We start from the raw sequence: 26,065 nt of genomic DNA, 5'->3' as shown, positions 1-26,065 counted from the left end.
TACCTCGGGTCCCCGGGGTCCTGCCACCCCGCGGGGGCCGGGGAAGCCCTGCAAACCCATCTGGCCCCGCGGTCCTGGGGGTCCCGCTGCTCCCTGTGCTCCTTGAGGACCCTTGGGAGACAAGGTGGCAGCACGTCACGGCCAGCCTGCAGCCCCTGCCTGGTGACCACCCCACAACCCCCTCCGAGAGCATCCAGAAGGCCCAGAACAGGGCAATGTGATGTTTTAGACACCAAACCAAGGCAGGATTTTAGACACCAAACCAAGGAAAGGTGGCAAGGGGCGGCTGAGGAGCAGCTGCGTGGTGTGAGCATGCAGAGCTCAGTCTGGCTGATTTTCACAGCTCCAGAAGGCAAAGGGGCATGAAGCAGCTCCAAGCCCCAGCCTGGGAACTGCGTACCTTGTCTCCTTTGGCTCCCAGGTCTCCCTTGGCTCCAGCGGGACCTCGGCAGCCCTGTAAGAGCAGCAGAGGCAGAGGGCACCCTCAGACCTGTTACACTCTTCACTGCAACCAAAGCGTGCTGTGATCTGATTTTGGCATCTAAGAAAGACAGTTTGGGTGGGTTTGGAGCTGGGCTTTGCTCCTGATGGGCCTTTTGGAGCTGCAGCGGGGACGTGCTGGATGTGCTCCCCAGCACACGGTGCCAGCCCTGCAGGAGCTTGCTGTGACAGCCCAGTGGCACCGTCCCAGTGTCAGCCCCCCAACACCTTGTCCTTGTTAGCATGTTATTTCACACATGCTGAAGTGCTCCCACTTTCCTTGTCACATCCCCAAAACATGTCTTAGGACACACCGTTGTGTCTAAAAGCTCCTATTACAGTGATTCATGGAAGCCTAAGTGCAGCTCAACCTTCCCCAGAAAACCGCATTTGCTACCTATTCCAATGTCAGGTCTGAGCACAGATAAATAACACGAAGCTGGTGCTTTGTGCTGCTCTAATGTGGCTGTCCCGCTCCCCGAGTCATGCATGGTGTGGGTGCCATCACTCACCCGCTCTCCTTGGGTGCCTTTTGAACCTGGCAGGCCAATAAACCCCTTGAGAGAGAGACACAAAACTCAAGTTAAAGAATCCCAAACCACCCACCACAAAGCAAGCTGTGCGCTCATGGGGACACCACTTCGGTTTCCCAGAGCTGCTGCTGGTGTCCCAGTGGGACTGGATCCCCAGCAGGGACCAGACTGGTGCGGAGCCTGGGGATGCACAAACCCTCTTGAGGCTACAGCCACCTACACGACAAGCCTCCCAAATGTCAGACCCCAAAATGCACCATCCACATCGGGCAGCAGGAAGCCCATGCCATCCTGGGCCCCACCAACCTTCAGAAACAGCAGCTCAGCACCCGAACTGCTGGGGGGGAGCGCACCTAACCCCTCACCAAGAGAGGAGCGTGCTGGCAGAACGGGGGCACCACTGCTGGAAGGTCAGGGGGAATGTTCTGGTGAGCAGCATCTGGGCTCCTTCTTGGAGCTGTGGTGTTTGGGGATGAGCATGAACACACACGAACCCACCCATGGTGGGACGTGAGGGTCCCTCCTCTGCTGCCTGGGGATTCTGGCCAAGGAGTGGGTCAGGGTGAGGCCGTTCCCCTTGGGGGTGCAGCAGCACTGGAGCACCTCGAGCACAGCTGGGGATCGGGGCTGCCAGCATCACCTCACAGTGCTTTGGGGTGCCACAAGGTGTAGGGAAAGATGGGGACACCCCACACCCAGCCACCTGCTCCTGTGGACTTACCCCAGGTCCCTCCTGTCCCAGCTGTCCCCTCAGCCCGGGGATCCCTTCTGCACCCTGCAACGGGAACATCAGCATCAGCCAGGCCTCCCCCAGTCAGGGGGGTCTGCTGCATGCACAGCCCCTCCGAAAGCAGCACAGCACCCATGGGAGGGGGCTGCCCCCAGGGGAAGCTCTCGAGCCCAGGTTTCATCCCCACCAGAGGCCAAAGCAAGCTGGGTGAGAAGCTCTTACGGTGTCTCCTTTGGGACCAGAGGACCCCTCCATCCCAGTGGGACCCTGCAGAAGAGCACACCGGGAGGAGGCTCAGCAGCTCCTTTCCCCTTGGCATGCACGTGAACAGGGTCCTGCCCCTCGGAAAGGCAGCGCTGAGCCAGGACAACGCCCGCAGCATCATTTACCTGGGTGCCCCCCAGGCCAGGGGGGCCACGACGCCCCTGCAGGCCCTGCGGTCCCTGAAGTGCAGCGGGGAGGATAAAAAGCTACAATTAGGATAAAATCCATGCATGGCTGGTGCAAAGCCTGCAGTCCTCAGCCATGACCCGTTGCGAGAGGCACAGAAGGGATTTTTGCCCCCATCCCAGCCTCTGTGGAGGTTTTGGGGTGGGCTGAGGTCCCAGCCCTGCTGGAGGGGATGTCCTGAACAGGGTGACCCCTGGACCACCCAACCTCTCCCCCCAGAACCCCATAAGCTCTCCCAAGGCATCCCACTGCCACGAGGCTTGCTCGTACCTTAGGGCCCTGGGGGCCAGGCAAGCCAGGAGGACCCATCTCTCCCTGGGGAGAGAGCAAGGAAGGGACGGGGTGAGCACAGCAGCTGTAAAACCCCAAATAACAGAGCAGGGTGCCCAGGGCAGACTCACCTGGGAGCCGTTGACTCCTTGGCACCCGACGGAGCCCGGCTGGCCCGGCTCCCCCTGCAAGGCGAGCGATGCTCAGCCCTGGGGCTGAGGCACCGAGTGGGGGCCGGGGATAGAGCCCCCGCTGCAGTGGGGACCACAAAGCTGTGACTTACCGTGGGGCCGGCAGGGCCAGCGGCACCCGCTGGGCCACCTTCTCCCTGGAGCAGGAGGGAAACGATGCCTTTTTTGTTTGTTTTGATTCTCTCCATTTAGATTTCACATCCCAAACTCCCCCTTCTTCTTCCCTTCAAGCATCAGACACTTGAGGACCCTTCTAGGTGACCTTTGCTTCCCCTCTCCCTTCCATGAACCACTTTAGTTTTCTTTTTAACCCCTCTTCAAGCCCTTCCCGGGGTGCTTCCCAAGGAATTGGCAGCAGCTCTGCCATCAGCATGGAAAAACACATGTGCTGCCGGGCCGGGATTCACCTCAGCTGCAGGCATCCACCCAAACCCAACCACAGCACAGCGAGCTCTGCAAGGGCTCGGTTCTCTTTATCAGGGCTGCCCAGTGCCTCTTTTGGGGGATCTGGACGCCCAGAGAAAGCCAAAACCCTCACCTCCAGCCCGGCAGGACCCTGGAAGCCCATCGCGCCCTTCAGACCCGACATCCCCTAGGACAGAAGGCAGAGCAGGGTGTTAGCGAGGTGCCCGCCCCGAGGGGACGGCTGCTGCTGTCGCATCCCTGGCACCCCTGTTGCACCCTGGCACAGCACAGATTGAGATGCCCCGTGCTTCTGCACCAACTCACCGGAGCCCCTGCAGGGCCCGGCGGGCCGCTTTCTCCTCTCACCCCCTGGAAAAGCCAAGAGACGTGCAGGGCAGCGTGACCCAGCGGCAGGAGCAGGACGGGGAAGAAGTCCCTGCCCAGTCCGGGCAAGGCTGCAAAGGGCAGGGGCAGACCCCCTCACCTTCGCCCCCTTCTCTCCTTTCTCACCAACTGGTCCGGGGTCACCCAAGAAGCCCTGGAAGAGAACAAGGATGGGAAAAGGCACAAAGAGAGCACCAGGAGCCAAACACAGCTGCTGTGCCTCAAAGGAGTGTCATGGTGCAGGGGATGGAGACCCTCATGCTAAGTGGTCTAGCCCCAGAATAAACCAAAGAAATAAAAATAAACAAATACATAAATAAATAAAATAGCCCTGGAGCCTGTCCCTGACGTATTGCCACCCTGCTCCAGTGTCCCAGGTCAGCACTGTGCCATGTTACACAGTGAGGCAGGGCCAGGGCCATGCCCAGAAGGAGGGCATGGAGCACCACCAGGTCCTCAGGCTGCCCGCAGAGGCTGTGGGGCATGAAAGGAAAAGCTCCATGGGCTTGCGTGAGGGGCACAGAGCTTTGCTGGCCAGCAGCAGCCACGTGCAGCAAGGTGGACCCCAGGGTTCTGTGTCTGGATGGTGGAAGGATGCTCGGAGGGGCACGGAGTATGGGCCAGAAAAAATGCACGAAAAAGCACCTGGGGTTTGTTTCCAAAAAAAAAAAAAAGAAAAAGAAAAAGAATCAGGGTTGAAATGACCAAGGGATCCCCAGACACCCTGACCTGATTGGGCATTACAGGTGCTCAGAGCCAAAATCCCTTGGACACTCCCTTGGGTGAACTCACAGCCCAGGCATGGGACACAGGCACTGGGAGGGGTGCTACTGGTGCAGTACCAGTCAAACCAGTAACGGAAAGCTGTTATCACTTGCAAAACATTCACAGCACGAGGTGCTGGTGGTGGCACAGACTCACACCCATGCAGCACCACCTTACCTCTTCCCCCTTCTCACCAGCCAGCCCCCGGTCCCCTCGGAAGCCCTGCAGGCCCTGCGGAGACAAAGGAAGGAGCAGAGCAGGCACTGGGCAAGCTCCCAGCCCGAGCTCCCTGGGGATTGCTGCTGGGGCTCTGGGCATGGGCCCTCTGCAATGTACTCACCTGCTCTCCTGGCAGCCCTGATGGCCCGGGTTTGCCTCCCAGGCCAGGGGAGCCGTCCGAGCCAGGCTGTCCCATGCGACCCGGTAAGCCCTGCAGCCCTGGCTCGCCCTGCAGAGAAGAACCAAGCACAGGGAGTGAGCCTGGGCTGCCCAAATGCTGCCCACAAGGAAACACCAAAACTCCATGGTGTTGTGAAACGGACGGGCTGAACGCTGAGCTCTGCCTGGCTCTTGCTCTGACAGCAGTGCCTGCTAACCACCACAAACCCCGCAGGGTCAGGGACACGGGGCAGGGCAGAAGCTGCACGTGCTGCGAGCTTCATCCTGCCAAACCTGAACAACAGGGGAGCCACAGCCAGCGCTGCAAGAAGCAGGGGAGGAGGCAGGGAATGAGCAATGCACCAGGAGCAGGTCAGGCAAAAGCCCTCTGCATCAGCTTCCCTGCTCTGGGGCTTGCACTTGAAGCCATCTCCGACCTTCCCCACATGAACGAGGCAGAGCAGAGCCCCGGTGCTGCCTGGGGACAGCTTTTTAATTTTCCTCAGCTCCCTGGCAATTCTGAGTTAAGAAAGGATAAAGATCAGTCTGGAACAAGCAGAAGTCATTTCCCTTCCAATTGCTTTGTTTGAATTTCCCAAGAATTCTGGAACATTTTGTCAACCCCAAAACCAGGCTTTGTTTGCGTCTGGAAAGTCAGAGTTCAAGGGAAGCACAGAGCAACACAGCTGCTTCGGTTCCTTTTCAAGGGAAGAATCTGGTCTGGAAAACACAGAAGCTCGTCTGGGGGAGGTTTTATTTCCAGCTCCCTTCCTAGCGATCCCCTCACTCCCCACAGACCTCCACACGTGCAGCCACCCCCACACTGCTGCAGCTCACATTCAGGGCACACAACCCAAAAGAACACCATTTTGTCCCATTCCGCTTCAAGTCCCCGTGTCTGTGATTTGGGGAATATTTGCTGTTATTTGTGTTTTGGTCTGTGATGAGTGAGTCCAGGGGGTTCACTGCAGGGCTTGCCAGGTCGCATGGGACAACCCGGCGTGGAGGGCAGAGATCCCACACGCAGAACAGACCATGGGTAAATGCGCCCTGAGCGGGGCTTTGGTGCCTGATGCGGACGCAAATCCCTCCTCCTCCTCCTCACCCTGCTGCAATCACACCTTCATCGCTGGGTCCTCAGAGCAAAGCAGAACAAGGACAGATCCCTCTATGAGCGGGTGCTTCAGAGCCCTTTGTGAATTGGGCAGCAGCATCCACGCCACCAGACACGGGGACAAGGGACGAGGCACAGCAGGGTTCTGCCATAGCTTGAATGGGCGTCACAGCTTTTGGGGCAAGTTCTAGCAGAACCATGGCACCTTGCCCAAAGTGGTCACCAAACCCACCCTGGACTCCTCAGGATGAGCTGAGCAGACTTGGGCTTGCAGCTGGATGGGAAAAACGCTCCTGTCCGTCTGTGCTCCCCCCGCAGATCCTGCTCACATGAAGGCAGGGAATGATTTTGGCACCTTCTGGTTAAGCTCCACTGACTGACTCCATTGTTTATACTCAACTGACTTAACACAGCCTGTGAAGCCTTCCAGATGCTGGCAGTTGGTAGCACGCCATCCCCACGTGCATCCCTGCTGCAAGGGAGCGGGGCCGGGTGGAGGCCACCTTGCTGCGGGGTGTGCGACGGGGAGCGGATTTACTCCAGCACTCAGCACCCTGCAGCGTAGCTCCGAGCCTTACTCAAGATTTCACTTCTAAACTTCACCGTGAGCTTTTGGGATTGAGAAGATCCAACACAAGTGGGAGGACCTGGCCCAGATCCTGGTTGCCAGCCTGTAAAGTCCGCCTTTAGACGGCAGGGAGAAAGGAAGGTCACCGCGGGAGGGAGCCGAGGGGACCAGGGCACTGTGCCTGAGGGTGCTGGGGAGGGACGGGGGCACTGGAGGGCTGAAGGAAGAATACCACAGGGCTGAGCAGTGAGGAGCAGCAGCAAAGGGCCCCGCTCGTCCCCTGCAGCAAGCAGGACAGAGACCATGAGAACCTACAGACCAGCTCCCCTGAGGTGGTACCAGGCTTGGGGTGATCAGGTCATCCACTGAGCTGGGCACCACCGAGCACTGTCGGGGAGCCAGTGGAAACCTCCAGCAGTGCAGGGAGATTGGGATACCCGCTCTCATCTCTTATCCCTGGGACATTCGAAACCCAGAGCTGTTCTCACTCATCCCCGGGCAGGCAGCGGGGTCCCAGGGTCCCACTACACAGCACCCCCGCTCAGCCAGAGCTGAAGGCTCTCGCGTCCCGTTGGCCGCAGGGAACTGGGTGGGTATTTTCCAGGAGGTGACAAAGGGACAGTGCACGCTGGCCCTGCAGAGGGGACCGGGGCTGCTTCTCACACAGCCCTTCAGGTCAGGCACACATCTCTTTGCAGAGGTCCCAAGCCAGCAGCAAACCTCATTTTTAGGATTCCTCTCCACCCAGCGCTCCAAAGTTTGGTGCCCCAAGAAGGGCCTGGCTACCAAGGATCCCACTGAGGGCACGTTCAACCCCTCTGAGCAGAACAACCTCTCTACCCCACACCCCTTATAGCAGCCTGCACCCCTGCCAGCAGTCCCCAAGCCCCAGGCACTCACCGTGTACCCCCGTTGGCCTTTCTCGCCCGGCTCCCCCGGCTCTCCCGACGGCCCCTGCACACAAACACGCAGCGAGTCAGCAAACGCTGGCCACGCTCCCCCCGGTCGCGTTGCAGAATTCACCGTGCTGAAAGATGCCAGAGCCTCATGGATACAGTTACGGGGAGAACAAGGAACAATGCACAAAAGCAGCCTTGGGATTCACATCCAAGGATGGATCCGCACCCAAGTGCCCTGCGGCTGCACCAGGGCTCGCTCACACCTCGGCGCCCTGCCTGCGTTCGCTGCTCTGCTACCCACGGGAGGATGGGATGGAACCACGTGGAACCATGGGGCACACAGACCCACCACCCTCTGCAAGCATCCCAATAGCTGCTCCTTGGATTGTTCTCGTGGTTTTCTGAATGACTTCATGCTGTCCTTATCCAAACACCTGGGCGCACACAGGAGCAGCGTCAGGAACCCAGCCCCCAGCGAGAGGGGCTGCTGGAGGGAGGACCAGGGGCAGGGAGCTGGGACATCGAACGCCACTTGCCCACAGACAAGAAAACCACGAGGCCTCTTTGAAACCCAACACCAAGACCCTGAATTACAGCTGAATTTCAGGGAGCCTGGGATTGCTCAGGGGCTGGGACACAAACTTGGAAAGTGTCCATGGGAAGGCAGGAGCAGCCCGGAGGTGTCCCTGCTTACCGGCACTCCTGCTTTCCCCGGGTGTCCTGGAGGGCCAGGGGCTCCGGGTTTCCTCTGCATGAAAGAGAAAGAAATGTTGGCAGAGCAGATCTCACTGCCAAGGAGCTTGGAGAAAGGAAAACTCAGCTGGCCATGCAGAGGGAAAACCAAACCACAGAAGTTCGCAGCGGTACTCACCGGCCAGCCTGCGTGCAGAAGCTGGTAAAACGGTGATTGCTGAAAAGAGAATGGGAAAAAATGACAAAAAAATCCCCACAAATCCCCAGTCTATTCCTGCTGGTTTCAAAGTCCTTTGGGAACAGGCAGCAATGAACCATTCCTCTGGGTTACTTGTTTTTTATACCATGTGTATGCGAGTCATGGGAGAAGGGTGAATCAGCACACCACGACGTGCAGGACACGAGGGACTGCTGGCCTCATTACCAAGCTGAGATGACAGAGAGCCCAGATCTCGGGGCGTGGGGGGAACAAGCAGCCAGGTCACCTCTGCTGCTAAACAGAGCCTGGAGAATTTGTTATGAAAACCGTTGTCTTTAGCCCAGGTTGAACTAAAGCAGATGTGACACATGGGTTGTGCAGGTCGGAAACCTCACCCCCAGCAGCCCCAGAAGGCAGAAATGCTGAGCTTCCCCTGACAGCCAAACACATCACACACTTCCAGCTTTCAGACGACCACCAAGGGACGAGCAAACAACCAAAAGCCACAGGACGGTCAAACCCCACCTGGCCACAGCTAGCCCCACAGCGCTCCTAACCAGCGTAAGGCTCCTGAAGACTTCACAGCACAGCCTCCTCTGCGTGCTCCCGGATTCTGGGAGACGACCAGCAAACAAAGCAGCATGTATTTAAAGCAGCCAGCCAGCCTCCTTTTCTCCCAGCAGTGTGAACCACAGACATTGGGGAAGCAAATCCCACCTCTCCTCCTCACTCTATGGTGAGGTCAAACTCAAGGTTCAGGCAGCTCCCCCCAGTTCTGGATTGCATCAAATGCTAAAAAAAAAACCTCAGACCCTGCCTTGTTCCCCACCCAGACCCAAGCAGCTGGAGGGGCCGGGTTCCCACATGCTCAGGTTTTACCCAGCACCAGCCTTGGGGGCTCAGGGAACCCCCCCAAAGATCAGCCCTCCGATAGCGGAGGAGGGAGATGGGGAAGCCAAGGCACTCATTACTGAACATAAACACAGACCTTGCAACATGTGGAAATATTTCTAATAACGAGCGGGGCTCTGGGGGCAGATGATGGATGGAGGCATTTAACGAGCTCTAATGCTGCACCAGGCATCTCGGCGGCTTTCAAGTTGGTCCCGAGCTGATTAACATGAGCAGCCCCCGCCAGGCTGCAGCCCCTTGCTCAGCCACTTCTCATTTCCCCCCGAAAGCTGCTCAGGACAAATTTCAGGGGCTGGAGCACAGCCAGTGCTATTGCCTTGTCTTGTGAAGCGGTGAACTCGGGTTCACTCGGGACGGGATATTATTTCATTAGGCTTCAAAAAAAAAAAAAATCCAACTTTTTGGGAAAAAGTAAATCCCACAAGAGGTGAACTCGTGCTTCAGAGCAGCAGGCACCAAGGAGAGGAATGAATTTTCTTTTGCAATTTTAGCAGGAAACTGCCCAAACTTTGCCTCCAGCAGCCCTGACGAGCGGTGCGATGGGCACTGGGATGCTGGGGGGATGGGGATGGGACTGGTCACGGTGTGGGACCCGTCCTGAAAGGCTCCAGCCCCAGCATGGGGCAGGAAAAGCCTGCAGCGAGAAGGTCTGCCTGCACCCTGGGCTGCCTCCTTCAGCCGTATTTCATTTTGCTCTGGAGTTACCAGCCCTCGCTCCCCAGCCTGACCTACAGGAAGGCAGGGGAACGCGGAGGCCAAGCAGGTCGGGCTCAATGGGAGCGAGATCTCTCCCCGTTCCAGCGCTTGCACCCCGCAGCGTTCCAGACCTCCTGCCCCATGGTGGATCCCACAACACGCCGGTGTGTGCCATGCCCATGGGCAGAACCCGGCAACGGGGGGATAACGCCGGCCAAGGGGAATGCCCCCACCTTGATGAGCCCCCAGGACAGCCTGTGCTGGAGCAACCAGAGAACGTCCAAGGGGCTTTGCGGATGGACCTGACAGGAACATCGCCGCTCCCATCCAGCAAGAAGAATGCTTTTGATCCTTGGCTGGGACTGAATAGTACAGGCTGCCTTGCTTGTAATTCCCTCTCATCGCCTGCCAAGCACCTGCTGGCAGGGGCAGCACCAGGAGATGGGTGCAGCAGGAAAGCCACCGCCCCAGCCAGGCTCTCCCTGCAGCAGGAGGATGGAGCCCCAGCACCTACCAGGCCATGCTGGGATCTGGGGGGCTGGTATCAGGGCACAGCAGGACAGGGGTGAACCTGACCCCCTGGGGCTTTTTGGGCTTCTGGAGGAGTAAATACAAGGGACCTGCTCTGCATCCATCGATGTGTTGCCAGCATTAGAGGCACTTAGAGAGGGATGCCATTACCCTCTGCACAAATGCAGAGCTGCAGATAAGAAGTTGAATCTCTTGCCCATGGTCTCTGAAGATTTTAGGATCTGGAGATCCAAGCCTGGCTTTCAGAGCAGCCCATCGCCCCAGCCCACACCAGCTCCCCCAGTGCCACTGGGCAGATCGCAGAGACAGCACAGGGACATCGCACATACACAGCGCAGAGCATCCCGCACCAGGGAGCTCGAGCCCAGGCTTTTGGAGTGCCTACAGCAGCCAAAAACCCAGCACCCTCGGCTGCTGCCCTGCCAGGCTGAGGCAAGGCTCTCCAGGGTCTGAAATCCAGCTTAATGCCAGGGGGAACATGGATGAGGCCGCCTGGGTCTCTCCCATGCAGAGGCAGGAGCAAGAGCCCCCTTTTTCCTTTCCCCCCCTCCAGCCTCTGGGTTTAGGAATAAATTAACACGCTGTTTCCATTAACAAGGTCAGCAATGATTTCTTAACACAGTGGTAATGGCACGAGGTGTGTGGTGGGGCGTGCAGGCCAAGCAGAACCAAACCCTTTGTGCTCGGTGCTTGCAGGCACCAGTGCCACTGCTGAGCAGCCCTGTGCCCCTCCCAGCAACATCTCACCCCAGCAAGGAGCCCGATGGCAGCAAAGCCAAACCCAATGGCACAGCTGAGGCACTGCAGAAAATAGGAATGTGGTGGAAGACAGGAGCGATGGTGTGTATCTGGCATCGCAGAGCAGGAGAGGGGTTGCTTTCTGCAGCGTTTGGGTCTACTCCGGGCTGTTTGGTCCCCGTCCTACAGAGACGTGACGTGGATCACCCATGGCAGGTCTCAGATACATGTGTGACACCGAGACCCAGCTCTGGGGCGGGTGCTGGACCCTCTGGCAGCACCACACAGTTCTTGTTTGGATCTGTCTCACAAGCCAGCCTACGTGCACGGCACCAGCAGGCAGTGGGACGCTGCTTTGGAAAGCATTAAAATATCAAAGGAACCTTTCCTCGTGCCATGCCACAGTAGCATGCAGCCCTAGTAAGGGAAAGGGGATAACCGGGGCCCACACTGATCCCGTTTCACTCTAGGACAGCTTCCAGCAGAGCCGTCCCCAGCGAGCATCTCCTCTCCCTGCATCCTCCCATGTCTCCATCCTGACGACCTCCCCTGCTCCTGCTACTCCCTGCTGGCCAGGAGAAGGTGGAAAAGATGGGGAAAACCAACAAGATAAAATAATAATAATAATAATAATAATAATAAAAACACATTCTGAAATGTTAAACAGAAAAGAAAAAAAGAAAGAAAATGGGAAGGAATCCCAGTGCGCATCCTGAAGCCCTCCTCCCAGCTCCCAGCCCAGCGGGGCACAGAGCTGGTACCCCGGGGGCGCGTGGGGCTCCCGACTCACGGTGAAGGTCAGCCAGTCCTCCCGCGAGTTCCTCCAGAGGATGATGGTGGGGACGCCGGGGATGCCCATGGGTCCCGGTTCCCCCGGGGGTCCCATCTGCCCCACGGCTCCAGGGTATCCCTAGGAAGAGAGAGGCAGCTCCTTAACACCAGCGTGGGGTTTTAATGCTCACCACAGGCTGGAGACAGGTCCTGGCCAGGCCAGGAGCACTCTCAGCATGTCACCGATGGGGAAGTGGGGACAGAGATGTCAGTGCGAGCTGTGATGTCCCCAGCAGCCCTGCTGGGGGCTGCAGCAGTGCCCGTGGCAGCCTCGTGCCTCCACGTGCTGCAGGAGAGCAGTAGGGCACGGCGAGGGGAACCCACCACCCCTAACCCGCAGCATGTCGGTGCACTGACTGCAGAGCCCCAGGGCGTCCCTTCCTCCAGCAGGCAAACTTGCCCCTCTCTCGGTGATTTAAGCAGGGCCCTGCTACTTTCACCACCAAAAGGTGGAAAAGGTGCTGCAGGACCAGCACCCACGGGGCTGGCCACCACGGTGCAAGGGGAGAGATGTCCCTCTGGCTGGTGGGTGCAGCGTGGGACTGGACTTTGGGACATGGCAGCATCCCTCCAGGTGACCTGAGCAAAAGCTGCTTCATGGGCTTCAAATACCCAGCTAAAATAGCTTTCTCCTCCTCTAAATGCACATAAGGGGCCACCAGGCTGCAGCATCAGATACTCACTAGGCGATTTTGATGAAAAAAGAAAACCAAACTCAACAAATATACAAGCAAGCTGCAAACCCCAACCATCAGTGGTGTTTGCCCTGGACCCTCGGCCACATCTCAAGGCTTTATGTGGTGTCCCAGATACTCACCTTGTCTCCTTTGGGCCCCACCAGCCCACGTCTCCCTGGGCACCCCTGCAAGGGAAAGGAGCAGATCTGTGTCACCTGGCTCTGCTGGCTTCCCCAGCCCAGGGAAGTGGGAACGGATTCAGCCTCTAGCTGAGAGCAAACCAGGAGCACCAATTTCCCCAAACCCAGCCCCGAGAGCTGGTGGGGCAGGAGGAGCACCCCACTTGGTGCTGCCCTGCCACCAGGATGCAGCTCTATGCAGAGCCGAGTGCTCCTGCTGCATCCATCACACAACCGACCCCGAGCACACGGAGCAGGAGCACATCTCCTGACACCTGGTGAGGAAAGGCAGAAAGTTAGAGGAAAAAAAATAGAAACAGAAAGCTGGACCATGGCCATGGACCTGAACAGTAATTTGGAGGAGGATGCAAACATCTGCGGCTTTTAACTTGTAGATTTGATCTGCCTCATCTCTGGTCAAACGTGCACTTGTTGGCCAAGTGACGACCCTGCTTCAGGGCTTACCAAAGCATCTGTCCGGACAGAAATGAAGCCAGCCGGGGGATCCCAGCTTTTCCTGATGAAAGGAACCTACGCGGGAGATGTGCGCGGAGCCGGGTAACGCCGCAGCACAGTGTCTGCTGCAGAGCTGCGGCTCTGGTGGCCTCAGCAACAGCCCCTCTCTGTCCTCTGCTTGCAAACTGCCTGCCCGAGCCCTGCAGGTCGGAGGCACAGATATGGCCTTGTACCACCTGTGGCCATGGCAGCCCTGGCTGTGTGTCCAGAAGCAGCTTTGGCACTGAGGAACATGTCACCGAAGGGATGCTCATCATCTGCGGTGCCCAGACCTGAACCAGAGGACCAGATCACATCAGGAGAGAAACACAAATGGATCCAGAAGATCTCTCCCAGAAGGGAACCCTGCAAACTGCACAGCACCGCCGTGACCCCCTGCCCGCAGGGTGTCCCCACAGCAGGGACCGTGTGTGCCCCAGCCAGGGGGGCTCCTCTGGGGAGAGCGCAGGGCAGTCTGCGCTTGCCCTCAGCACGAGCTCATGCCTCTAGCAGGATTCACTTTAAGCCTACAAAGAGCAAATACATCTCTGCTCCCAACCAGCCAGAGCTAAGTGACAGAAACAAGAAAAAAAAGGAAAAAAAAAAAAAAAAAGTGGTACATGGCTGAGAAAAGCCAAGCAGTTTTTGAATGCTGGCAGCGCAGCGAAACCACGGCAAGGAGGATTAGCGAGATCATAAAGAGCAGCAGCTCATAAGGCAATAACCACTTTCTGCTCCTCACTGTGTTTGGTTCCCCTCAGAGCTCCTTCACAGAGGACAATGGCTGTGGTGGGAACCGGGGCCATGGGGTCCACGGGGTCTGTAAGGGTCCTCACTGGAGTTTGGGCACAATCAGGAGGTGCCAGGGTGCTGGACAAGCCTTCATCCGCACCTCCCTACCGGAACAGCTACTGAAAATCATTCTGCAAGCACGTGAAAACTTCTGAGGGTGGCAAACCAGATATACACGAACCTGCACCTCCAGACTCCAGAAAGCAATAGCATCGGTTTCCCCCAAATTCACTGATTTCCCTGAGTGACATTGCCAAAGACGAGAAAAATCCCCATGAGCAAAAACGTTGATGCTAAAACTCGTTATTTCCAAGCTTTTCCTCTAGGAAAATCAGGAGGTACCACCTGCAGACACCTGCCCTGCTTCACACCACGTTTCTGGAGGCAGGGCTGCCCGAGGTGACCCAGCAGAAGGGGGTGCACCACGCCCAGCACACAGCACCACCAAAACCAGCAGCAGGGCAAGGCCGTGCTTCCAAAGGAAAACCCTTAAGTTCCTTGCACGAGCTGCATTCACACACCCTGATACCCCCTGCACATCCTCGCTGGCATCGCCACGCCATGACAAGGGACAGCAGCAAGAGGTGCGGGGGCAGCGGCCACCTCCCTGCCCGAGCCCAGCAGCTCAGAAGCCCTTCAAGCTGCTCCAAATCCTGATCCAAGCCACCATCAAAATCTATCTCAATGCTTCCTATGGGGGGAAAAAGCAATTCCCTGCTGGCTCGGCCTCCTCCTGCCAGGCCACCACAGGGCTGTCAGCCCCCGGGATGTGTCTACTGCTCCCGTGATGTTTCCTTCAGCATCTGCTCCTTTTGCTGCTTTATTCTATTTCCACAGGAACGAGGAGCTGGCTTGAAAGGGAAGCTAGCAGTCCTAAATTTAACTGGTGTCCTACAATGCCTGGCACGCCGATGATGAATTTAGGGCCAATGCACCGAACCCAGCCGTATGGACAGATGGCCCCACACAGAAACCAGCCCAAAGGTCCCCAAATCCAAAATCCAGCCCGGGGCAGCCCCGTGCCCGACATCCCCACACGTACAGGGTAGGAGGGGATGATGCCTGTAGTATCCCTCAGTTGTGAAACTGGGTGAATAAAATGCAGTTTTCTGCTTAAGAAAACCTAGCCAAGTGAAGGCTGACAACTTCTCTAAAGACCTAGCTACTCTAAATTTACTGTTTCTAAATTTTCCCTTTTTTTTCTCATCCACTACACAATGAATGAGAACCACATTTCACGAACAACTTGAAAAAACAACAAAACCCTGTAACCCTGGGTTCATTCAATGCCTTGAGTGTTGGGTATGACAGTGGTGGAGAAGCAAAGGACAGCGATGCCAGCAGGGGCCCGCTGTGGGGACAGGGGCTGGAGGTGATGGCTTTACCTTTGGGCAGCATAAAAACAAAGCCAACAGCGCTGTTAAATGATTTGAGACCACATCTAGGGCAAGGGACAGAAGGGAACAGTCTTCTCCTCTCCATCTGCCCATGGAGCTGCCACCTGCCCCCACCACCCACCCGTTCCTCCCCATTGTCTCCACCACTCACCGGTAGCCCTGGTGGCCCCGGTGGCCCCGGGGGTCCTGGCTTCATGCGAGTCCTCTGCCTGCGTGCTGCCGGTGAGATGGGGTACCCCAGGGTGGTGGGAGGGTTCTCCAGGTCACCTGCAGCCATCCCCATCCCCGGGGGACCTTTGGGTGCAGCTGCCTGACGTGCCGATGAGGACAGCTTGGGGACAGCATTGGGCGCGATGGCATGGCTGGGTTTGGTGGGTGGGAGGTGGCGGTGGGTGCCCACAGCACCCTTCTGCTTCTTGGTGACATTCTCCTGCTGGGGGTCGGAGTCATGCTCCTTCTGGGCAGCTCGCTGCGATTTGGTTGGTGGCCCTGGGGGGATAAAGCACCGTCAGGTGCAGGGCACCGCACCTGAGCTTGGGAGAAAGGGAAAAAAGTGTGACAGCAGACTCACTGGAGCTACCAGTGACCCGTGGTCCGCTCCTGCCGAGCCCTGGCCTTCCAGGGCCAGTGATTTTATTGTAGGTGGAGTTCAACAGCTCAAAGCCTTCATCCTCAATAGAAAGGATTCCCTCCTCCTCCTCCTCGTCTTCCTCAGCCGATAGCATCTCATCAGCAGAGAGTGAAGGCAGGGTGCTCCCATCCGGCTGGGGGTTAAGGGTCTCCTCGGAGTCCTCCCATGCCCGTGGTGGCCCCGAGGTCCAATCTGAATTGGAGAACCTCCAATCCTGAAAAGGAAAAATAATGATATCTGAGGTTTTCTCTCTTTTTTAAGCCAGCAACTTGTTTCACCAGGGCGTGAGAGGCCGCCACTGCTCTGATGCCCAGTCCTGGTCCAACGTGCACCCATGAGGCCCTTTCAGCACCAACATAGAGCAGGACATTGAGCAGGCTCCAGGCAGCTCCCCAGCCTTGGGTGAGCTTGTCTGAATTTGTCACCTGAGTGAACCTGAGTTCAGTAACAAATTAATTTACCATGGTGGTTTGCAAGGATTTGCTTTGCCTTCATCTGTCCCACCAATGGTCCCTTTAGGCCAGCGCAGGGCACGATGCCTCCCTCTGCCCTACAGCCCCAGCAGAGCCCAGGCACCAACCGTGGATGGAGAAAAATGCCAATGCAATTGTGCTCAGGTGGCCAAGAAGGCCAACGGCATCCTGGCTTGTATCAGAAATAGTGTGACCAGCAGGGCTAGGGAGGTGATCGTCCCCCTGTACTCGGCTCTGGTGAGGCCGCACCTCGAGTACTGTGTTCAGTTTTGGGCCCCTCGCTACAAGAAGGACATGGAGGTGCTTGAGCGGGTCCAAAGAAGGGCGACGAAGCTGGTGAGGGGCCTGGAGAACAAGTCCTACGAGGAGCGGCTGAAGGAGCTGGGCTTATTCAGCCTGGAGAAGAGGAGGCTCAGGGGCGACCTTATCGCTCTCTACAGATACCTTAAAGGAGGCTGTAGAGAGGTGGGGGTTGGCCTGTTCTCCCACGTGCCTGGTGACAGGACGAGGGGGAATGGGCTAAAGTTGCGCCAGGGGAGTTTTAGGTCAGATGTTAGGAAGAGCTTCTTTACTGAAAGGGTTGTGAGGCATTGGAACAGGCTGCCCAGGGAGGTGGTGGAGTCACCATCCCTGGAAGTCTTCAAAAGACATTTAGATGTAGAGCTTAGGGATATGGTTTAGTGGGGACTGTTAGTGTTAGGTTAGAGGTTGGACTCGATGATCTTGAGGTCTCTTCCAACCTAGAAATTCTGTGATTCTGTGATTCTGTGAATGTTGATAGGAACATGCATAAACAAGACAAAAACCGTGGATGTGGACAAGGAGATAAGCATTACAGAGCTGACCTGCACCCGCAACACACTTTGGCTTTACATCCACCACCGGTGTCAGTATCGCAGACGGGGATTGTACCCCGAGCCCCAAAGGACCCGATCCTCCGTGGTAACAGCAGTGCTTCCAGCAGCCCCCCGCGCCTCCCAGTGCCTGCTCAGAGCTTGTCCTGCGGGGCCGGACAGCCCCGTGCCGGGCAGTAACCAGAGCCCGTGGGTGGCTCCGCGGGGCTGGTGCAACGCAGCGGACGAACAGAGTCTGGGAGAAGTCACTAGAGGGAGATGCAGGCCCGTGAGTGCCTCGCAGGGCTGTGGGAGGGGAGCAAGTACAAGGAGACGCGGAGCATCCTTCCCAGCGAGCCTTCTTCTGACTGAACCCATTTTTGGCCTTGATCCTGCTCGGTTGCAAACCCGTCCCGGTGCTCCCAAGCCCCCCCAGCAGCAATCCCACTGCCTGAGGTTCGGGCCAGCCCTTGACCCCAGCGCTCACCCCAAGAGACAATATCCTTCTGACCCAAGATGTTATCTAAGTATAGAGATCTGGGGGAGAACAGGAATATTTCTACCTCTAGTTTCAAGGTCCTGAGGATGCAGAGCTGGGTTCTGGGCTGCCTGCTCAGACATGTACTGAAGGTCTGACTAAGCCCCACACTTCAGAGCCACCCACGTCACACTTCTGCTTCAACGAGAGCTGGGAATAACACCACGAGGTGCAATCCAGCCTCCCCCACTGACTCAGAGGCAGCAAGCTCACATTTTGGTGCCTGACACCCATCTGACCCCTCCAGTCTTGTGCGCAGCCCCCACACAACAAAGCTGGCTGTGTGGGGTGAGGCAGAGACCCCAGCTCGAGCAAAACTCCCCTCGTGCTCATACCTGGAGCTGCTGCAGGCAGCCTGACGTCCGTGGCATTGACACAACCACCTGCCCAGCGAAGCCAGCTGGTGGCAAGAGCCCGATTACAAAGAGAAGCTGCCAAAAGGCAGATGACAAAGAGGAGAGCTTCGTTCAGAAGTGACGTGGCCGTGCTCTGAGTATGCATCACAGATTTATTTTTAATTGTTTAAAGCCATCAACAATTTGTAATTAAATGCAACGAAGAGGAAGAGTTGGGGGAAGCAAAACGCATCACATTCCCATGCTCTAGACCTCCCCGCTCCATGAGCACCATGAAGCAGCACAGCAGTGGGGTGCTGGCAGGGAGCAGCACCCAGTCACTGCCAACGTGGTGAGAAGGTGAGATCCAAGCCCTAAGGAAATCACAGAGCTCTGCTCTTAAACCACTTGGGCATTGTTTTGAACCCCAAAGCTGCTGGAATAGGAGTTGAAATGGTGAAGCACGCAAGGACATCGCTCTACGCACTGCCACGTTGGCTCCCCGGCCCTCCACAGCACTGAGCTCCCAGGAGGATGAGGCAGGGGCCGTCAGCGCTTCTCCACCACACGTCATCAGCCGTACACCTTCCTCCTCCTAGTACATAGGTTCAAGGTGAAGCAGAGCTGGGAGACCAGAGCTGGGGAAGGCACAGACCTGCCCTCCCTCCCTGTATCTCTATTTCACACCTCCCTCTGATGGGCTTTCTCCCCGTATCTCCATTTTGCAGCCTCCCCACCCACAGCACGGCAATTCCTCTTTCTCCTTCCCCCAGTGACCTCCAAGGAGACAGAGCCCCAGGCACCCACCCCCCATCACACAACACCCCTGGGATCCGGTCCCCTCCTGGATGCTCCCCCCGAGCAGCACCCCCCCGGGCAGCCTGCTCCAGGCACAGGGGGCTACCAGCCCCCTCCGCAGCCATCCTTATGCCAAGCTCGAGGTGTCACTCCCCTGGGGGTCCCTCTGGGGGGCTCAGAAGCAGCACTCCCACCCACCTTCAGGAGGCTACCGAGGGGACATCGTTAAACAGGGCTCTTAATTAAAATCACACCAAGGATGCACATCCCTGCTGGATGACTGCTTCCTTGCTCCTCCTCGCCTGCATCTCTGCTTTCTCCAGCAGTGGGGCACCTCTCCCCACGGGCCCCATCCTTCCCAGGGTTGGGGGCTACAGTCCTGAGCTCAGAGCCCACCTCAGCTGCCCTTGGCTCTGCCCACAAACCCCTCAACAGACCCACAGAGCTTGGCCTCCACTTGGTACCACTGCTGGCCTCCTTCCCATCGCCCAGCTCCTGGAGCCGGATCTGGAGTTCCTTGGTAGGAGCAATTAACATCTTGCTAGGTTCCTTGGTAGGAGCAATTAACATCTTAGCCTATTAACACACTATAATTAGCAGCCATTAACTCACTTCCCCCCCCGAATAATGCAATTTACAGCACACATAGTTTGTTAGCAAACCTCAGAAAAATTGGGGTCAGCTCTACACACACTCCATCATCCGCTCAGCAAACATTTAATGCTATTTGTAAACCCCCAGCACCTGGCAACCTGAAGAAGAGCATCTGAAATGGAAAAGGGAATAAAAACTCATCCTGAGGGATGAAAGCGGCTCAGAGGAGCGGTGGCACCAGGCAGCAGAGGCTCCTCCACCAGCCGCTTCCTGCAGCCAGGCACGGTAATTAAACCCACGGTCTCTGCAATCACAGCTGCATGATTCAATTTGGGGTTTGGCGTGTAGTAAATCCAGGGAGAAATGAGAGCTGCTGGGGGCTGGGGACTTGGCCTCTAAGTTCGCATTAAAATAGTTTCAGAAATTGACTCATTCCTGGTTAGATTTGGGTTTGGCTCTTTTGTAGTTGGGGGCACAGAGGAATTCTTCGGTCTTCCCCAGAGAAAATTTCTTATTTTCAGCGGAACTTCTCGTTAATGGGCAGAGCTGCGGCAACACAGGACACAGCGGGAGGGCTCTGCAAGCTCGAAGGGAAAATGTTTCAGTCCCCAGGGGCAAAATGCAGCGCTGAAACCTGCCCTGGGCTGCAGCCTGGGTACCAACCTGCTGCGAGCTGCCACCTCCCACAGCACCCAGCCTCACAGAGGTGCAAGAAACCTGGCCACGGGCAATTTTTCATTTAATTTAAGCAGGACCTGACAGCTTTTTTGGGGAAAAAAATCAGGGACTTCTGCATCCCAGGTCCCTCCTTGGGATCACAGACATCGTGCCCATCTCCCAGCCCAAACCCCAGCAGAGCCCATTGAGCATCCACCAAGATGCAGGGGGCAAAAAAAAACATCATCATTTGCTTCACACCAGAAGGCAGATGTCCCCGGATGGACTGCCCGGAGACAGCGTGTGCTTTCAGCAGCTGCCTGAAGGGGTGGTAAACCTGGGCCTCTGTTGGCTCCCCAATATCATCTGCTGTTAAAAACAAACAAAAACAAACAAACAAACAAACAAACAAAAAAAAACACACAAAAAAACAACGCCACAGCAGTTTGTATGAGCTGAAGTGGAAAAGAATCGACTTTTTGTTTTCTTCTGAAAAATTAAATGGTGCAGTACTGCAGTTTTAATGCTAGGTCTGGTGCTTTGGGAGGGTTTTCTGATTACAAACAGTTTTGAAATACAGCTTTAATGGTGAAAGTTAAAGTAGATCACAAGACCCCTATTCCTCCCCTTCACCAAAAAGTTTGTCATTTTTAATTCAATTACAAAGTGCTAATTTCTTTAAAATAAAATTTGCAATAAAGGAAACCATGATACCCAAATGTGTCAGCTACCCTCCCAGAGAACTTTGCACTTCCTTCTGCTTGTCTTACAAAGAGGGCAGCCGTGAGAGATAGCAGCACCTCTATTTTGTGCTGCAGAGTGAGGATGATGAGTGTGGTTGTGAGGATGGGGTGGTTAAGCCCACGAAGCGCAGACATCAGCAGCCAGTAACCCTTTGACAGGCGGAGGACAGAGGAAGGTCGAGCTTAAAGAGATGCTGAGATCCCAGCTTGCAAATACTCCACAAAGCCGCAGATCTAAAAGACCGTTCTTCAAAGGAAAATCCCCAGTTTCTAAGGGCTGGAAGAGGAGTGAATGGGAGCCTACTGCTGGCGCAGCCTCGGAGACCTGGACCCGGCTCAGAGCTGAAGGAGGTCCTCAGGGAGCTGAGGACCAAAACACCAACAACCTTCGCGAGCCAGACCTCCTCGTCAGAGACATGAAAGCTCTCCCTTTTCTTTGCTTTGCAAAGCACTGACATTGCTGCTAAAATAAATCCAACATCAGCTGTTAGCTGCAGAGGAAAGGCATCTAGGCAGAGCTGGGGGGGTGGCATCAAGCGAGGAAGAGTATGGAAGGAAGCCCGGGCTCTGCTCCCACTTGCCTAAAATACCAGGCTTAAAGGTTATCGATGCCAAAGGCAGGCGTGATTAACCAGGAGAGAAGCATTCAGGTGTGCAGTGGGGGACATCAGGCCAGGACAAAGGCATTGGTACAATTATACCGTGTGAGGGAATGAGACTCGGCGGGAAGCCTGGGTGCAGCCCTGCAGCCTGCACCAAAAAAGCACTGGGATTTCAAAGAAAATGCTTGTCTGCAATTTTTAAATTCAGCTTGGATGTCTGGCATGGGAAAGGTCTGCACTAGAAGCTCTCATCTGGCGAGCCCTGGGGAAACGACTGACTCTAAGCTGAAAGTCACCGGTCCCTTATGCACCAGTAATCACAGCTGAATTATACGGGTTCTGTGTAAACAGAGCAAAGAGCCAAGATCAATAGCATCCATGCCTGCTCCTTTAAATGGCCAAATTTAGAGGTAGAAGCCATTATGAGGAGAAACAGCTGAGTTCTCAAATACAATCTGAGAAGTGTTTCAGGCAGCTGCCCACAGCACGGGGGGCAGAAGGCACGGAGCGGGGGGTGAAACCCCCAGAACGACGTACGGGGGGTGGGGAACCAGCATGAGCTGGAGGCAGGCAGGGGATGCTGCACTGTAAGAGAGCAGAAAGGGAACAGCCCTGGGGTAAGCAACGCGAGGCCGCATCTGTAGGGGAGCAGTGGCAGAGCCGCCGCAGCCACGTTCCCGTCCCACGTTTGGGAAAAGCCAGGCGACATCACCAGAAGTTGAGATACTTTCCATTCCAGCAGCGACAAGGAGGAGGCTGAAGCCAGGTTTCTCGGTCCAGCCCCGCTGATGCACCCCTGAAGCTCTGACACCGCAGGCTCTCCGCAACACACGCTGATGTTCGATTTGGCTCAGAGCTGGGGGAGTCCCAGGGGACTGGGAATGAGCTTTAACTTGTGCTAACATGAAAGAAAAAAGGCAAACAGGAGGCCTAAAGTAATTACAGACATTGTCCCCAAAATGAAGCCCAAGCTAAATAGTGGAGCCAGTGATAGAGGGCATGTTATTAACAAAATCTCAAATAATGCAATTAATGCCATGGTTTTGAGACATGATTCTGTGCAACCCACTTGGTATCTCGCCCCGAGATTAAGAGCATCTTGTTGACACAGATAAAAGTGTCAGGGTAGTGACCTCAGACTTCTGTAGGGCTTTTTACTTGGTACGGCTGCATGCCACCATCCCAAACCTAGAGTCACTCGGTGAATGGGAAGCAGGTTAAAACCCAGCTTGGGGCACATCTGTCTGCAGGAGCCCAGACAGCCAGCATCCCGTGCTGCACTCGTTTTCATCAAGGTCAGCCTAGGGAGAAGGTAATTCAAAGCTTCATGCCTTCCTTACCAGGAAACACACGTTTATTAATAGAAACCTTTTCTATCCAACAGTCAAAGGTACAGCGTGATTGTGATCAGAGAAAGACAATTTAAAACTATTTTTTCCCCCCAAACAGCATCAAACCCCTGGAAACGCTTTCTGGGAAAGCTGAAAACCAGGACTGGGCTTTTTCCTAAGTGAACTAATTTATAGTAGGAATAATCACCAGGGAACCCGATGGGCCGTGTTCTGCAGAAGATGGACATAATGATACCTGCAGCATCTGCAGCAGGAGCCTGGGGGAAGGAAACTTTCTATTGCAGACCAAAGCAGAGAATCTCATGTGCAAGAGCTGTTTGCTCAATCACAAAATGGGTTGGCTCAGCCCACTGATCACCTACACCACTGCTTTCCGTGACTGAGGGCAGCAATATTTGCTCAGCAGGTTGATATATGGCACTCAGGTGCCGGGTTTGGGAAGGGAATATGTTGTAAGCCTAAACATTAGGATCAGTGATCTCTCTTTAGTGGTCCTTGTGAGCTGCTGCAGAACCAGCCTGTTTTCACAGAGCAGTGCTTGGGATTCCCTAGAGCCTATCACACAGTAGATTTTAAGTGCAATAAACCATCCGCAGATACCTTATGCTGCCTGAAAAAACAGTTTCGGAAGTCTTCAGATGGCTGAGATATTAGAGCTGCCAGACCCAGGGACAACCACTTCCAGGACACTGCTGGGAGCAGCAGAGACATCGCTTTGCTCAGGCTGTCATAGTTCCCCACCAGCCTTCACGACAAACCTGCTGGGATGTTTGAGATCAGCCCAGGTCTCCCAAGGAGCCCAGAGGCAGTGGGAACAGGGGGGAGAGGGCTGGCAGCACCCAGCAGGGCTCCTCTTTGTTAGGTAACAGGTGTTTTAAGGACCAGCACCCACACATACATCCATCTGTTGGCTAAAACAGGCTTCAGGCTGCTTGGGCTGTACAGGAAGGATGCTTTGGTAGTACTTGAGCATTGAGCAATCAAAGGCACTAACAAGAACTTAGCAATTAAATCACCATTAACTGCTTTCAAAAGTTGTGTGTCAGATGGGCCTTCTTCCTAATCGTTAAATAGAGCCAGCATTTCTCCAGCCATAAAACAAACAAAAAGAGAAAAGAAAGTTTCTTTCCTCTTCTTGACATAGGAGTTACCTGTAACCACCACGAGCACCACACTGTGATTTGCTTTTCTCTGCTGGAATGTGTCTTGGCATGAGCAACAACCAGCAAGAAATCCTGTACAGTGCACTCCAGTAAAATCTTTTACCTTAAACAGTGAGTATTTAAAAATGTCCCTTTTTTTGTACAAGCTCATTGTCTTTCATTTGTACTGCTCCTACCAAGCGCTGCCTGACCCAGCAGAAATACACACACAGGTTGTGCTGCACAGGAGCATCTCCTCCAGCTTAAGCCTCTGCAAAATGAGGAGCAGAGACCAGGTTTGGCCCAGTGCTTTCCTCTGGTTTATTTGGCCTCTTTCTTCCCAGAACTGTTTCCAAAAATGTTACTTGCAAGGAGCTCCCTGGCCACTGGCTCACACATACCGTAAAGCTAAAGAACGATACCAGCCCTACTCGTTTCCCTGTTCATAAAGCTTTCAGGACATTTCAAAATCCAGATGACATCTAGGAGCTAATTTGGACAGTGGAGAGAGTTAAACCTGTGAAGAATGGCTTCGGGATCTCAGATGAAACTGCTTTGGAGAAGTCCAGTGACGAGCCCAGCCCTCACTCACACAAAGAAAGAAGACAAAAGGGAGCAGAAGTGGGGCAGCACCACCCATCTCATGAAGATGGCCAATAAATAGCAAAATACTTATAAAAAATAATAATCACAAAGATGCAGACTGTAATTTAGGCCGCCAGTAACAATTCATCTGTTCCCTTCATTCACTTACATCTTCCTCCACCATCTATCTCCATAGCACTCCATAATTAATTTCTCCTAATTAGGAATTCAGGAATTTACCAATACACTAATTTACTTCTAAGTGAACAAAGGCACAGAAGGCGCAACCCAAAGCACGGCTTTGCACAGCCCTGGCAGCGGGGCCAATCTGCTCTTCATTATTTTCAAACTGCGATACGCTCGTAGTGCATTTTTTTTCTTTCAATAAATCCAAACGTCAAAGATCCCGAGGCGCCTCTGGTCCTGATTAAGTGCTTGAGAAACAAACTCGTCCCGAGCCCAGCATCTCGTTAGCCTTCCCCTGTAAACGTCACCAGTTCCCTACCACAGCAGCATCTCACTGACCAGGGCTTGAGGACCAACCCCAGTGAGGTGCAGACCTTTTTCCAGATGGGAAGAGCAACTTCACCGTTTCGTTTCACCTCAGTACTGAGAGTTCATCGCCACCATCACCACGACACCAACACACAACACCCAGCAGGACAGCAGCATGCTCACCCCTAAACCTGCCTGCTGCTGCAATATCGCGTCAGGGCTCAGCCCAGGAGCAAAGGGCATGAGCCCAGCTGCAAAGCCCACTTGGCCCCGCAGAAGCCTGGCTTACGCCAGGGGCTAGCGAGGTGCAGGCAGGCAGATTAAGCCAGACAAGAAGAAGAACAGAGGCCACAGTCAAGTGGCAAAGGGCAGTGCCTGGGAGGATGAGGGAAATGCAGAAAGGAATCCCTATTGCTCAGTCATACAAAGAAATATCTCAATTTACATTTTCTGGCAGGCTTCCCCCCAGGGTGTCTGTTTGCATGAACTTGAGCAACAAATCTTGGCTAGAAATCCCAAGTAAAACAAACAGAGGCTTTGCAGCTCGCCTCACTGCGAGCATCGCCCCCCGCAAGGCACCGAGCAGGAGGCTTGGTCTGACCTCGTGCCGGGTGGGTGCCGCAGGCAGGCGTTAGCACCAGAGGCAGCAGTCACCCTGCTGCTTCTGCTTGCACCACGCACAGACCTCACCACCCTGCCAGCCCCACCGTTTGCTTTCCCCCTCCAAGAAATCCCAGCCGCAGGCAGGTCCACAAGCACCGCTGTGCATGCAGAGAGCTGGTCCGTGCCTGGTCAGCACCTCCACCCAGCCACCCCTCTCAGGCTCAGCACAAATTCAGGAAGGCCACCTCGGCTCATCTTGGCTCCCAGCAGCTCCAATACATATCAAGATACATTCACGAGATATTGCAAAGAAGATAAAATAATCATCACTCGTAGCTCTGCCTGGGCGTTTGGCTTTTTACCCAATAGCTCACTGG

At 55.3% G+C, this 26,065-nt stretch overlaps 1 protein-coding gene across 1 annotated transcript in view; it reads right to left on the bottom strand.

Moving 5' to 3' along the window:
* The window catches only part of LOC118175453 (collagen alpha-1(I) chain-like), a 75,054-nt gene that overhangs the window by 16,301 nt on the left and 32,688 nt on the right, over window positions 1-26,065 (bottom strand). Inside the window, exons 7-27 of the mRNA XM_035341713.1 lie at window positions 15,879-16,152; window positions 15,459-15,796; window positions 12,585-12,629; window positions 11,727-11,846; window positions 8,039-8,077; window positions 7,862-7,915; window positions 7,169-7,222; window positions 4,549-4,656; window positions 4,386-4,439; window positions 3,544-3,597; window positions 3,384-3,428; window positions 3,193-3,246; window positions 2,747-2,791; window positions 2,595-2,648; window positions 2,464-2,508; window positions 2,133-2,186; window positions 1,966-2,010; window positions 1,735-1,788; window positions 993-1,037; window positions 401-454; window positions 4-111 (exon numbers count right to left, since the gene is read on the bottom strand). Of these exons, the coding sequence (XP_035197604.1) occupies window positions 4-111; window positions 401-454; window positions 993-1,037; window positions 1,735-1,788; window positions 1,966-2,010; window positions 2,133-2,186; window positions 2,464-2,508; window positions 2,595-2,648; window positions 2,747-2,791; window positions 3,193-3,246; window positions 3,384-3,428; window positions 3,544-3,597; window positions 4,386-4,439; window positions 4,549-4,656; window positions 7,169-7,222; window positions 7,862-7,915; window positions 8,039-8,077; window positions 11,727-11,846; window positions 12,585-12,629; window positions 15,459-15,796; window positions 15,879-16,152 (1,743 nt within the window). The remainder of the gene's footprint in view (window positions 1-3; window positions 112-400; window positions 455-992; window positions 1,038-1,734; window positions 1,789-1,965; window positions 2,011-2,132; window positions 2,187-2,463; window positions 2,509-2,594; window positions 2,649-2,746; window positions 2,792-3,192; window positions 3,247-3,383; window positions 3,429-3,543; window positions 3,598-4,385; window positions 4,440-4,548; window positions 4,657-7,168; window positions 7,223-7,861; window positions 7,916-8,038; window positions 8,078-11,726; window positions 11,847-12,584; window positions 12,630-15,458; window positions 15,797-15,878; window positions 16,153-26,065) is intronic.

Source organism: Oxyura jamaicensis, chromosome 17 (assembly GCF_011077185.1).
Source record: "Oxyura jamaicensis isolate SHBP4307 breed ruddy duck chromosome 17, BPBGC_Ojam_1.0, whole genome shotgun sequence".
Classification (NCBI taxonomy): Eukaryota; Metazoa; Chordata; class Aves; order Anseriformes; family Anatidae; genus Oxyura; species Oxyura jamaicensis.
This window is presented reverse-complemented; position numbering and strand designations above follow the sequence as displayed.